The sequence below is a fragment of the Arvicanthis niloticus genome, chromosome 1 (assembly GCF_011762505.2).
Source record: "Arvicanthis niloticus isolate mArvNil1 chromosome 1, mArvNil1.pat.X, whole genome shotgun sequence".
Classification (NCBI taxonomy): Eukaryota; Metazoa; Chordata; class Mammalia; order Rodentia; family Muridae; genus Arvicanthis; species Arvicanthis niloticus.
This window is the reverse complement of record NC_047658.1, coordinates 77687999-77702093: the sequence shown is the minus strand read 5'-3', so window position 1 is coordinate 77702093 and position 14095 is coordinate 77687999. Positions and strand designations below refer to the sequence as shown.

General features: G+C 46.1%; 1 protein-coding gene across 2 annotated transcripts in view; it reads left to right on the top strand.

The window, feature by feature from the left end:
• Positions 1-12406, top strand: part of Dennd5a (DENN domain containing 5A) — a 72598-nt gene extending 60192 nt beyond the window's left edge. For both annotated transcript variants that reach the window (XM_034495199.2, XM_034495208.2), the window contains 10 exons: positions 83-167; positions 560-688; positions 4808-4929; positions 6446-6591; positions 7144-7262; positions 7626-7807; positions 8336-8418; positions 9079-9202; positions 9784-9952; positions 11362-12406. In XM_034495199.2, coding sequence (XP_034351090.1) covers positions 83-167; positions 560-688; positions 4808-4929; positions 6446-6591; positions 7144-7262; positions 7626-7807; positions 8336-8418; positions 9079-9202; positions 9784-9952; positions 11362-11545 — 1343 coding nt within the window. In that variant the 3' untranslated portion in view covers positions 11546-12406. The remainder of the gene's footprint in view (positions 1-82; positions 168-559; positions 689-4807; positions 4930-6445; positions 6592-7143; positions 7263-7625; positions 7808-8335; positions 8419-9078; positions 9203-9783; positions 9953-11361) is intronic.
• The last annotated feature ends 1689 nt before the right edge of the window (positions 12407-14095 follow it).

Genomic DNA, 14095 nt, shown 5'->3' with positions numbered 1-14095 from the left:
ATTTGTGATTTGACATGTAAGAGAGGTGTTAGCTATTTGGATGCGCAGGTCCTTTTGGAGATGATCATCTTTCTTGTTCCAGGAATACTTCTTGATTCAGAACGGAGAAAGTCTGATGCCAGTGCTGTCATGTCTCCCCTGAGGATCTCCCTAATTCAGGATATGAGGTTCGTCTGCTCATTTATAAATTAACCACTAAAGCTTGTCTTAGCTGTTGCTTGGGTGTGATGCTTAGCCCACAGGATTTTCATGGCTGTTAAAGCATTTAAACTAATTCAGCTAACCAGGAGTCTTCATTATTGAATCTTTGTATATTTATAAAAAGGTAGTTTTCCTGGCATTTTGCAGACTACACCAGGAGAAAGAGCTGTGTATCTCACAGTACCAGGGCTTGGGATTAGCCTAGCTTGTTGAAACTTGTATTATCTGTTCTTTTTCCCAGATTGTGAGAATTGTGTCTGGCAAAGCCACAAAGAGTGAGAAAGACTCCTAGGTGGAATGGGGTTGTTCTCCCTGGCCTCTGTGTTCATTTCCCACCACCCTACACTTCTTCCCTTAGGCACATCCAGAATATTGGGGAAATCAAGACTGATGTGGGAAAGGCCAGAGCATGGGTGCGACTGTCCATGGAGAAGAAGTTACTCTCCAGACACCTGAAGCAGCTTCTTTCAGACCATGAGCTCACCAAGTAAGGCCAGGCTCCAGGATTGTCACGTAGACTAGAAATTGGCAGTGGGAAGGGCGAGTTCATCATGTTACAGCAACAGCATTCAGCCAGATTTAAGCTGCAGAGGATGTGTGCACCTCCCTCTATGTGCAGACTCACAGTGTGTACACATCTCTCTTATGTGCAGACTCACAGTGTGTATACATCTCTCTATGTGAAGACTCACAGTGTGTGTACCTCCCTCTATGTGCAGACTCACAGTGTGTACACCTCCCTCTGTGTGCAGATTCACAGTGTGTATGCCTTTCTCTTATGTGCAGACTCATAGTGTGTGCGCCTCTCTGTGTGCAGACTCACAGTGGGTACACATCTCTTTATGTGCAGACTCACAGTGTGTACGCCTCTCTCTGTGTGCAGATTCACAGTGTGTATGCCTTTCTCTTATGTACAGACTCATAGCTTGTGCGCCTCTCTGTGTGCAGACTCACAGTGTGTGTACCTCCCTCTATGTGCAGACTCACAGTGTGTACACATCTCTCATGTGCAGACTAACAGTGTGTACTTCCCTCTATGTGCAGACTCACAGTGTGTACACATCTCTCTTATGTGCAGACTCACAGTGTGTGCACCTCCCTCTATGTGCAGACTCACAGTGTGTATGCCTCCATGTACAGACTCAAACTTCTGCTTTTTGTTTTCCCTGCCTTCAGTCTGCATGCTCAGAACTAGCAAGTGCTGCTCTCCTTTCTGGAACCTTTGGCCATGAGACATTTCTTTGTTCTGCTTATTTTTTGTCCTGAGAAACAAAGGGTTGTAGAATTAAAGGGAACTTCTGAGTTATTCTTATCTCTTCTAAGACTGAGGCCAACCAGAACAGCCAGTTAGTTCTCATTCCTTTTTCCTTGAGCTTTCAGATAACACACCTAGAACCTCTCACTCCATACTTCCCATTAGGACAGAAAAGGTGTCTAGGAGCTTACACTTCCAGAGCCACCGAACCTACAGTCCTGTTTGCCTGCCTCTCTTCCCATGGTTCCAACCCAAGAATGAGCGGTCCCTCTCTTCTCTGTCTCTCAGATGACTCAACTCTGTCTTTTCAGCACATCTGGCTCTTTTTTTTTTCTTTTTTGTTCTTTTCTCTTTTTTGTGTGTGATTTGGGATTAAGAACCTCACACACACTGGACAAATGTACCATTTACCCAGTAAGTCTTCAGCCCTAATCTTGTGTTTTTAAAAACCATAGTCCTATTAGAGGACATTAGCTTAAAATTCACTCAGTATCCAGTTCTTGACCCCAGTGACTAATCCAGTGAGTAGAAAATGAGGTTTGCTTCGACAGATTGCCTTTTGGAGGAAAGGAAGTGAGGAAAGACTACATCAAGCACACCCTTAGTTCATGTGTCATTGCTACAACAGACCATCCTGTGTTGGGTGTTTTATAAAGAAGAAAATATTTACTTTACAATAAATGAGATGGAATGGAAGTCCAGAATCAGGCTACCACTGGCCTGTGGCAAGTGCTTCCCTAGTTATATCACAGAATAGAAAAGAAAATGGCCAATGCCAAAGGAACAGGGCATGGAGTGGTCTCAGTTTATGGCAACCTGCTGCTTTCATGAGAACTCACTTCACAGACCAACATTAATACCTGTGAGAGTGATGCTCCCTGACTCAATTAGATTCCTTTAGATCTGACCTTTTAGCACACTGGGGCCCAAACTTGGAGCACATGAGTCTTTTAGGGAATTAACTCAAACCGTGCCCAACCCATAGCACCCTCTGTCCTGAATCCTCGTCTTTCTCCCATTTATTGAGGGTTTCAACTGTCATTCTGTTCCTCTTTTTCAGATGTCTTTAGTTGCTCCTGTTGACTGGGATGGCTCTATTCTCATTCTCTCTCCATCTGCCAGTTCCTTTAGGACCTAGTGAGATGTTTTCTTTACCAGAGTTTTCTTGTATGCCAGGCCATTTGTCCTCCAGGCAGGCATTTGCTTTGACACAGCATTTGTTGGGCCTTCCTTTATCTAGAAAATGTTACATTATGTAATTGTTTTATGCTTATTAAGGTTTGCTTACATTGAGAAGCTGAATTGTGTGCCTTTCCTAGTCTGAGCATGTTGTAGTATCTAGAAGGAATTAACCAGTGTCTGTAAAATGTGTGCCTGGCTGTCCAGACAGGAATAGAACAGCCTTGGAAGAATCAGTATTGATAGACTATTCCTTAACTTCTGGCATTTTCAGCTAGATTTCACCACTGTTGGTAGCTTGGAGACTGAAGAAGGTTTGTGTGTGTGTGTGTGTGTGTGTGTGTGTGTGTGTGTGTGTGTGTGTGTTGGGGGGGTCATTCATGAAATTCATTGAGCTTTAAACTCTAGAGGAACAACAATTAGCTCCCTTGTTGTGAGTTCAGATCTCTTTGGCCTCTCCATGGTAACTGGTGTTGTTTGGTGCTCACCTTACCTTGAAACTGCTGTGTGGTGTTGTATGGCTGTAATTACCCTATACTCTTCTGCTTTTTTTTTTTCATTTAAAATTTTTTTGTGCACATGTGTGCGTGTATAGGTCAGAGGACCTCTGTCTTTTCACCATGCGAGTCTCAGGGTGGAGCTGGGTCTTCAGACTTGGCAGTGGGCCCTTTCACTCACTGAGCCATCTCACCATCCTCTCTCCTATTCTCTCTCTCCCCTGCTCTTTGCAGGATGTTGGCCTCTGCAGTCTTCTAGCCTCTGCATACACGCCATTCTTTGTCTCTGTCTTGCTCTGCCTCACTTGGTGATCTCACTTACTCATGACTTCCGTCACCTCTAAGCAGGTGACTCCCACCTCTGAAGCTCTGACCATTCTTCTGAGCTCCAGTCCTGCATTTATTTCCATTCAGACCTTAGGAGTAGCTTGGAGAGAATAAAATCAGGCTTTACATCATGTGGTTAACTTCCTTTTTAGTTCTGCAAAATGTTGCTACTGTTTTCTCTGAACATCTTAACATCTTCCCCAGCATCCACCATCCAGAATAATCAGGTTTGACTCCACTGTTTTGCCCTTCCTGGCTCTTTGGTTTTTTTCTTCTCTTCTGTATTTCAGTCATCATTCTCTTTCCAAACTACCGTCATACTAAACTTCCTAAAATTGCCCTAAGGCCATAGGCCCTTTTTTTTTTTCATTCTAGCCTAACTTTCCAGCCCTACTGCTACCTGACCATTTCTGGACTCTGAAGTCTATCCACCCCAATTTCCACACATCCTTTTTCCTGTATCTGAGTTTGTACTGTCCTCTAGACCCTCTTGCTCTAGAAAACGTGACAGGACTATTGAAGCTCATTGTTCTTAAATTCCCAGAGAGTGCCTTTTATCTAGTAACTCATATTTAGTTGTGTACTTTGGTGTTTATTCAGTTTATTCTGTCACCTAGGAGAGTCTGTTTGAGGGCAGGCTGTGGGTAAGGTGCTTTATAACTAGCCTGGTTGCTGGTGATTGTAGTAAGGCAGCTCGGATGTTGTCTTGCATCTTCCCTGTGGATGTTTTTTTGACAAGGGCATGAACATTGTCCTCTCAGTATCTATCCCCTTTATTTATGGAAAATATCGTTGCTGTTGAGCCATGGAGGGCCTAGAAATAGGCAAGGAAATTGGCCTTTGGTGTTTTGGCCCTTGCTCTTAACGTGGATCTGAGGTAGGAGCAGGGTCTTGCCCTGTGTAACCTCCGAGGAGCAGGGTTCTGACTCAGCTCTCAGGCCTTCGGAAGCCCTGAAATGTGTCCTGGTAATGAATGGTTATTGAAGACCTCTTGCCAATTGTATTTGTGGCCATACACTAAGACGACAGCGGAACTAAAAGCTTGAGAGTATCTGTTATCTCCAGTGGTTTTGCACTTTAGTCTTTGGTTCAGAAAAGGAGATTCCATGACCTATCTTCTGTGACAGTATAGCAACATACAGCATGTGATTTTTGTTGGACTTGCTGTGACTTAGGCCTCTAGTATCAGCCACAAAGAATGGCTAGTTTTCATCCTTTATGAAGGGATCCTAAGGAGTTTGCCTCATGCTTCTCTAACCTGTCTACTGTGGAAGTGAGCACTTTTAGCTTTTTTCCTGTCCTCTTGGCTAGGGATTGATGTGTTGATGTCTTGCCTCCTGCCTGACAGGAAGCTGTACAAGCGTTATGCCTTCCTGCGCTGTGATGACGAGAAGGAGCAGTTCCTCTATCACCTGCTCTCCTTCAATGCAGTGGACTACTTCTGCTTCACCAATGTCTTCACAACCATCCGTGAGTAGCTCTGCTCCAACCTCAATGGCCTGTTCTAGCCAGGCTTCATGAACCTACCTAGGCTCGCTGTCTCCTTTGCTCTATCTATCTATCTATCTATCTATCTATCTATCTATCTATCTATCTATCTATCTATCTATCTTATTTTTCCTTGGGCTTTGAAAAAGAGTCTCTTCGTTGGTTTTTGAAAAAGAGTCTCACTGTGTAGCCAAGACTGGCATCAAACCAAATTCATGGCAGTCCTCTTTGCCTCTGCCTCTTGCAGATGTTTGTTACTGGTATACACCTCAACGCCTGGCCTCCTTTGTATTGTCTGTTTGCCTTGTGCTTCCGTGGGGGAGTGAGGAGGAACAGCTCCTTTTCGATGGCTGTTTTCTTGGAACTTTCTTTTTTGTTTTGTTTTGTTTTTTCAAGACAGGGTTTCTCTGTGTAGCCCTGGCTGTCCTGGAACTCACTCTGTAGACCAGGCTGGCCTCAAACTCAGAAATCCGCCTGCCTCTGCCTCCCAAGTGCTGGGACTAAAGGCGTGCGCCACCACTTCCTGGGCTTCTTGGAACTTTCTGTCCTCATCCTTTTGATTGCCATGATGTCAGTCATTGTTGTTCCACAAACTGCTCAAGGGGCCTAAGGACATAAAAGTGTGCTGGAGCATAAAAGTGTGTATTTACTGTCTATCCTGCATACTTCTGAAGAGACCTCCTTTAGCCTGAGAGTGTCTCAGCATCACAGATTTAGAGTAGCCCCAGAGAGAAAGATGTCTTCCTGAAGTAGCAGAAAGAACGTCATGTAACAGTAGGCCTTTAGACCAGGCCAGCCTTGTTCCTAACTCATTAAATTCCTGTGTGCAGAGCTGTGGGCCTCACTCTCCATATTTTTAGAGGAGGAAGGTTCAAAATACTCTAAGGTCTTTGAGCTTCATCTTTCTATGATGCTAAGATTCTTTTTTTACTTGGTAGCCTTTGAATTTGCTCCATAGCTAGTTCTCTGTCCAGTCATCCACTGCTTCAGCAGCAGCTACCCACTGCAGCAGCAGCAGCAGACACCCACTGCCTCAGCAGCAGCTCACACTTTTATCTCATCTTTGTTCCTTCTCAGATAGTAGGGCTGTGGGCTTGGTAGGAGTAGTAGTGAACTGGAATTAAAAAACCTAGGGCAAACTGTTTACCTCTCTGTGCCCTGAAAAAGAGAGGTAGCAGCTGTGTAGACTGCTAAGATCAATATTATCATTGTGTTATTGGGTTCAAGAGGTGAGAGACTGCAAAGCACTCTGAGATGGAATTCCATTAGGAGTTGGTTACATATAATGCTGAGCCTGCAGATAGGCTTGGTTTTTTTTATTGGGTGGTAACCCTGGGAAGAGTAGAGCAAGGCTGATATGTAAAGCAGCCAGGGGATCTGCTGACAACAGCACAGCAGGAGCTTCAACCATGCCAGTGTTGTTTCTGGAGCAGGTCCCTCCCATCAGATGTGAGAGATTCCCAATCCCCACCTTGACCTCTGTGGCTTCTCTAAACAGTGATTCCGTACCACATTTTGATTGTACCAAGCAAGAAGCTGGGGGGCTCCATGTTCACTGCCAATCCATGGATCTGTATATCAGGAGAACTGGGTGAAACACAGATCTTGCAGATCCCCAGGAATGTGCTAGAGATGACTTTTGAGGTATGTGATATCTGGGGTCCCAACCCAAGGCTCTGTGGGGATCCAAGTTTATAACAACTGCAGTGGGAATTTTCTGTAGGACGTTATGGAGGCCTTGTTTTACAGCCTTGTGTATCATCACAGTAGACTATTCTGAGACAATGTTAGGCCAGGGCCAGTGTTGACCTGAAGGGAAGAGTCTGCATCTTGTACATAGTCTCTGGCTGGAAGGAGTTTATATGTCAGAACGAGGATATGCATGGGAATGGAGTGGATTGTTGGAGAATTCTTGAGAGTTCTTCCAACTGTTACACACAGGTATTTGTTAAGCTGCAGGACCAACCTGGAGTGTTTTGACCCCAGACCCTGGTCTTCCTCTAAGGCTAGCATCTTCTTTCTCAGCCATGAACTATCTAGGAGACAATGTTGGTCTGCCAAAACTTGCAGTAGGTAGAGCTGTGAGCTCTGCTCCTATAGATGCTGAGCCAGGTGGCAGGCAGCCAGTCAGATTTGTGCCTCCAAGGATTGCCATTTCTGCTTTTTTGATCTGGCTTCTTTTCCTTATTCCCTCAGTGCCAGAACCTGGGGAAGCTCACCACTGTCCAGATTGGCCATGATAATTCTGGGCTGTATGCCAAATGGCTTGTGGAATATGTGATGGTCAGGAATGAGATCACAGGACATACCTACAAGTGAGTGACCTTGAGTGTGCACCCCTAAGTCTATCTTTCAAAATTCAGTATGAGCTTCTCAAGGAGCCTCTTAAGATTTGATAGTCCTGGTAATTTACCTTTGGCTCTGCCGGGTGTATTTGAAAGATACAGATGGTTTTCAACTGATTAAACATGTATGACATTGATGGACACATGTCCCAAGCCACGCAAGCCACTCAGGCAATTCCAGTGATAATTTACTCTGGGACAAGGAATCCAGGAGCCCCTAGTCTGGTTTTGTAACCTGACCTTATGGATTGGCTTTGTTGCTGGTGCTACTGAGTAGCAGGGGAGGATGCTGGTAGAATGAGTAGCTCTCACGGGCCATTGTTTTACCTCTAGGTTTCCATGTGGCCGATGGCTGGGGAAGGGTATGGATGATGGAAGCCTGGAGCGTGTGCTTGTTGGGGAGCTGCTTACTTCCCTACCTGAGGTGGATGAGAGGCCTTGTCGGACTCCGCCACTGCAGCAGTCCCCCAGTGTCATCCGGAGACTTGTGACCATCTCGCCCAACAATAAGCCCAGTGAGTAGGAGGAAAGTTTGGAAATGGGCAGGTCTCTGAGGCTCCTGGCCTTACTCTGCAGCTGCCCCTGCTGGAGTAGAGTGTGGCAGGAGCCACCCATGCCAGCAAAGCCATTTCCTCTCTTGATCATCATGTATATGTGGCCCTTACTTTGGAGACCTGGAAGGCGACTCTGATAATCTGTTTTGTTCTTCCATGTTCCTGTCTGTCAGGGAGAGAGGTCATTTCTGGCCTCCTCCTTCCTGGTGACTGTTCACAGCCAAGTCACAGCTCTCTTATGGAAACCAAGATCTCCAGAGTAAAGTAGAAAGTAAACTGGGCCAGCATCTCATAGAGACAGAGCTCTATTAGCTTGACTTTGCCCCCTAAGAATTTTGGGAAGAGCTCTCTCTGCAGAAGTAGGTGGGCAAGAGTCTCTGCTTCCTAAGTTCCCACTCTCTTGCTTCTGTCATGGCCTATTCTCTGTGTCCTCAGTCTCCTGCTTGGTAACTCTGAGATTACTTATGGCTGTCTACTTGATTTTCTCAGAGCTGAACACTGGACAGATCCAGGAGTCCATTGGGGAGGCAGTCAATGGCATTGTGAAGCACTTCCATAAACCTGAGAAAGAGGTGAGTGAGCCTTCCTGCACTCTAGCCCAGAGCTTTCTGGGGAAGAGGGAGTCCTTTTGATATCGCAGTTAATGTCCATGTGCTCTGGCTAGTCCAGAGTCATCAACAAGGTCTTCTGGAATATCTCAAGCTAGCCCTGAACCCCTTATGTAGCCCATCCTGCTCTCTCAAAAGTTGTGGCAGTCTCCTGCCTCCAACTCCCGAGTGCTAGGATTATAGGTACATGTTACCATGCCCAGCCAGAGTCCAGTACAGCATATGCCTTGCCTGTTTTGGGATGGGATGGACTCCTTCAGGAGCCTTTGCCTCAGTTGTTTTGTTTGTCCTCCATATTGATGACTAAGTGGAATCTCTGGGGTCCTGCAGTGAACACAACCTCTTCCTGTCTTTTTCTGGATTTGCTTGTGTCTGTCCAAATGATGACTACAGTGGCTTTGTGTGCCCTGTTGGGCAGTCCCCTGTATGTGACCCCAACTCTATCACATGCCCTTCAGCAGTTCTTCACTGAAAGAATATACCAGCCATTGTGGTTGCTCCTGGACAACAGACGGGAGCTTGTTGGTTTGCTTCCTCCTGACCTGGCTGTAGGTTTGAGGATGTAGTGGTGGTAGGGCAGCTCAGCTGAGATCTGCCTGTCGTTTATCCTGTTTTCTTCTCTAGCGTGGCAGCCTGACATTGTTGCTCTGTGGAGAGTGTGGTCTCGTTTCGGCACTGGAACAAGCTTTCCAACATGGATTTAAATCACCCCGGCTCTTCAAAAATGTCTTCATTTGGGATTTCCTAGGTGAGCTGGTCTAGGGTTGAAGAGCAGGAGAAGTGTGTTGATGTGAGGTCTCTGCATCCTGTAGCATGTCGGTTGGCTGTAGAAGCCAAATCAGGCAGCCCTCAGTTAGGTCTGCAGTTTGTTTGCCTTGGTTTTCTTGTAGGGAATGATGGGAGAGCACACCAACCCATGGTCATTTGTACGACTCCTTACCTCCTGAGAACTTGACAAAAGAGATTCTAAGCATCTCTCATCTAGAATAGACTTAGCCCCAAGTCCTTACCCTCTATCCCTATAAAACCAAAATGACAGTTGAGAGCATTGGATTCCAAGCCCTGCATGGTCCCCACTGGAGAATTTTTATTCAGGAGACAGTCCTCAGAGCTTTTTTTGTCTCTTCAGACCAGGGGAAAAGACCATGTTCATGCCAAAGGCTACAAAAATAAAATCTCAAACTAGACATTAGTTTTAAATATGCTTACTGACATCAGAATTCTTGCTTTGGTCTCCTGAAGTTGCTTGTGTGGCTTGGGGAGTCCACAGCCCCTGGCCTGCAGGGCAGGTTTGAGGAACCATTGTCACAGCTTTTCTCCTCTTCACAGAGAAAGCACAAACCTATTATGAGACGTTAGAGCAGAATGACGTAGTTCCAGAGGAAAACTGGCACACACGGGCCCGAAACTTCTGCCGCTTTGTCACTGCAGTCAACAACACGCCTCGGAACATCGGCAAGGACGGCAAGTTTCAGATGCTGGTGTGCCTGGGAGCCAGGTACTACAGGGGCAGAGTGTACAGCAGCCAATATTCAGATGCTGCAGTAGGGTAGGCACTGTCATGCAGGGTAGGCATTGGCCATGGACCTGCCTTGGAGGACTCCTTTAGGCCATTAATTTTCTTATGTAGCTTGTATGTTTGTGGGGATAGAATATATATAATTAAGGAAGATGGAGGCCACATCTTGATGGGAAGGGTCAAAGCCACCCCACTGGGGAAATTGGAAGTAAATATGTATAATTATTTTTTCAGTAAACATTTGAATTTCAGGGGCCTTATGGAAAGTGGTAGGAAGAAAGCTGAGCTGGGAAGTTTACTGGTCATGTTTAAAAGTAAAAGGTATCAAACATTATCATCAAACTACCCCTCATAGGGTGTGCTGAGACCCTAGAGAGGACAGAGTCCCGAGAAAGCTTCAGGGAGGAGGAGGTGTTGTGGTGAGGCTGTAATGGAAGGAAATGACATGCATGATGGCTGAAGGTCAGTGATAGGGAGCACCTTTAGAAGGACGCTAGGGACCTTCAAGACCTGGATTGGAGAAAATTCCTTCTGTATTAGAGCTGCATTGTTTAATGAGAAGGCTGAGATAATGTGGATCTGACATCATGGGTATTATGTATCAGAGTGGACAGCACTGAGAGAGTGGGAAGGCCAGACAGACCAGGCAGGGTATTCAGGCCATGTGCAGGAGAGTTGGTGTGGTGGTTAAATACTGACTCTGAGATGAGTACTATGTGGCTGTACTCCCAGCTACTGGGGAGCTAAGGCAGGAGGATTGCTTGAGCCTAGAAATACAAGGCCATCATGAGCAACATAGTAAGACCTCCATCTCAACAACACAAAAGTAAAATAATAAGTTGCTGGACAGAGATGGCTCAGTGGTTAAGAGGACCCTTTCCTCTTGCAGAAGACCCAAGTTGGGTTCTCAGCACCACATGGCTACTAACAAAAGTTCCAGAGGATCCAACATCTTGTGCCCTTTGGTGGCATTGCATGCAGGTGGTGCTGTTATGAAAACTAAACCTCTGGCAACAGTACTGGCACATGGGAAGTGTCATGAGTCTTAGCACTTCTGGTGCTGTTAATGTGTGGTGTTAGCTGTGGAGACGAGGTGTTCTGGACCTCTCTGTTTGATGGGGGAAAGGAATGCTCACTTCAGCCCAATAACTGCTGTGTGCTAGGTTGTCTAGGGAGATGAAGGAGGTGGAAAACGAGACGGAGGTGACAGGGATAATTGTGTTGGGTTATTCCCAGGGCTGGGTGGTGGAAAGCAAGCTCCTTTAGGGAGGGAAGTGGGGCTATGGGGGAGGGGTACAGCTTCTTCATCTTCACACTTAGTTCAAGAATCTCTACCCCCTTGGCCTTGGCCTGTTTTTCTTTTACCTGGATCACTCCCACTCTGCCAGAGATCACCTCCTGCACCACTGGATAGCCTTGCTGGCCGACTGCCCTATCACTGCACACATGTATGAGGATGTGGCGCTGATCAAGGACCACACGCTCGTCAATTCCTTGATCCGAGTGCTGCAGACCCTGCAAGAATTCAACATCACACTGGACACTTCCCTCGTTAAGGGCATTGACATCTGACCTCCCAGCACCAGCCAGCAGCAAGACCCAGAAAGCCTCCCTGCAGCTCTGCCTCTTCATCCCAAAGGGACCTAAGCAAGTTGTGAGGGACAGAGAGGATATGTATACTTACTGTAAAAAGAAAACTAGAGGATTTTTGGAAAAAATAATCTATTTTAGAGTTTATTTGCTGACCTGCTTTTTACACACTTTCATGTGAAAGAGACAGAAGAGGGGCAAGGTTGGCGCTGCTTGTTTTGAAGCTGGTGCCTCCCTTGCACGGCCGCACTCTGGGAGCCTGTGGCCTCCCAGACTGAGCCTGCACACATGTGTGGGGCTGTTCCACATGCCGCCCCGTCACATCGATGAGGCCATTCCACATCGTTTTTAAACTAATGTTTTCTATATTAACATTATTCTGGCTATCTGGCTTTCATGGGCCATGCCCAGGTGTGCGAGTGGGAAATCCCACGCTCCAGTCACAGGGATTTTTAGCAGTGCCTCTGATCAAGCACTGCGGAGTCAGCCCCACATCCGTTTCCCCCTTCCCCTTTTTTGTCAGTATTATTTGGGAAGGAGACATGCCAGGACAATGTCATTGTGTTACCGTCATGCAGAAAATCATGTTTCCTGTTGGCACAAAGTTGCACAGAAGTGAACATGAGCATGTTTTAACAGGTTTGTCTTTTCTTCATCTATCTTATTTATTTAACCTGCCATTGTATGTTTTAAGTATTTGTTTTTCTTTTCTTTTTTTCTCTTGAAGAAAAGGAAAAGCTTGTCACAATCTAACTGGCTATGTTATTACTGTTAAATTTTTGTTGTTTTGCAACTTAGAAACCAGCTACAGTATGGCCCACTTAATAAAACACCTGAAACAAATCTCATTGGTCACTGGCTTTCATGGGTGTGTGGATTGTGGAGAGTACAGTGTGGCCTACCTGAGGACCAAACTGTGCATATCTCTCTCTCTCCAGCTGGCTGGAGTCTGGACTGCCTAGGAGGACTTATATCTGTGGCCTTCCCTATCTGGTACCCAAGGCTTTCATAGCTAATTCAGTCAGCCAAAGAAGAGGAATGCGTGACAAGGTTGTTCTCCCACTGCAGAGGAAGGAAATCTGGCCAAGCTTACAAACACTTGATTGATGACTCTTGGCCATTTCTTAAGAAGAGTGGGGAACTGACTAGGAACATAGAACACAGGTAGCCCTGTCTGCCCTCTTTTAACACATGCAATGTGTACATTTGTATGCATGCTTGTGTGTGTGTGTGTGCGTGTGTGTGTGTGTGTGCGCGCGCGCGCATGTGCAATGTAAAAACCCTTTTTCTAGTGAAGGGTTTGCTCTGTCTGGCATGACAGTAGAAGAGCCTTAGGCCTCTAGTAACCAGCTAAATTTTTCTTCTTTTTTTTCTTTTTTCTTTTTGAAACTTCCAAGTGCTGGGATTAAAGTCATATGCCCCTACTGCTGGCTAAATTATTTATTTATTTATTTATTTAGGTTTTTCGAGACAGGGTTTCTCTGTATATCCCTGGCTGTCCTGGAACTCACTCTGTAGGCCAGGCTGGCCTTGAACTCAGAAATCCACCTGCCTCTGCCTCCCAAGTGCTGGGACTAAAGGCGTGCACCACCACAGCCCGGCTAAATTTATTTTTCAAACAGGCTCCTTTGGGAGAATGTTCTAGAAGCGGCTTAAGCACATAGAAGCCCTCAAACCCAGCATTGTCCTCTTTTGTGTTCTTCTGGTTCTGCATGTACTTCTGTCTCTGCTTTCCCTTTGCCTGTGCGGTGTTTACTTTAGGAGGCAGCTGCTATGATGTCTTCTCCAACCTCCCAGACACTTGTCATTGTCTTTGTGGCCCTACAGTTTCTTAGAATTTAGCAGACAATGCAGATATAGTTTCTTGTTTGGTGCTGCCAGCCCTAAATGTGCCATCCCTGGAATCTGAGCACCTACAGGGCAGAAAGGACCCCAGCACATCTCTGCCTGCTGTCTGGCAGCTTGGGAGTGCACAGGGATGTTTTTGCAAGAGATAAGGAATAGGAGGCTTCAGGAAAGCCACACTGTAGTGTCCTGCCAGCAGGGGGAGCGAGTGGGCTACAAACTGAGACCTCAGCTCCTTTACAGGCAGAGAGAGGAGAGGCGAGAGAGGCTGTGTCTCTGGAGGACAGGAGAATTTTTGGCCCCCTAAGAAGGGTAGCATGAAGCTCAGCTGTGTGCATGTTGTGAGCCTAAGCCTGGCACCCCTAAAACCAGGGCTTTACAGACACTCTGCAAAGCAAATGTAGATTTTCCTAAGTTTGGGAGGAAACCAAGGCCTGGAAAAGTTGAATTCCTTGAGCAGGGCCACATAGCCCATAAGTAGCTTGTGGTTATTAGAGTTGTCTCAACCCCAGCTTGTGGTTCCCCCCCTGACAGCTCCTCCCTTGTTTGAGTGATCGCTCCATACTTGATGATTTTAGAGAAATTTATCCCTTCATTTCTCCTTCCTGTACTTAAATGCATCACACTGATTACTTCTCCATTCTGAGTGTCAGCTTTATGAAGGTGAGACTTGGTTTACTTTGTTCA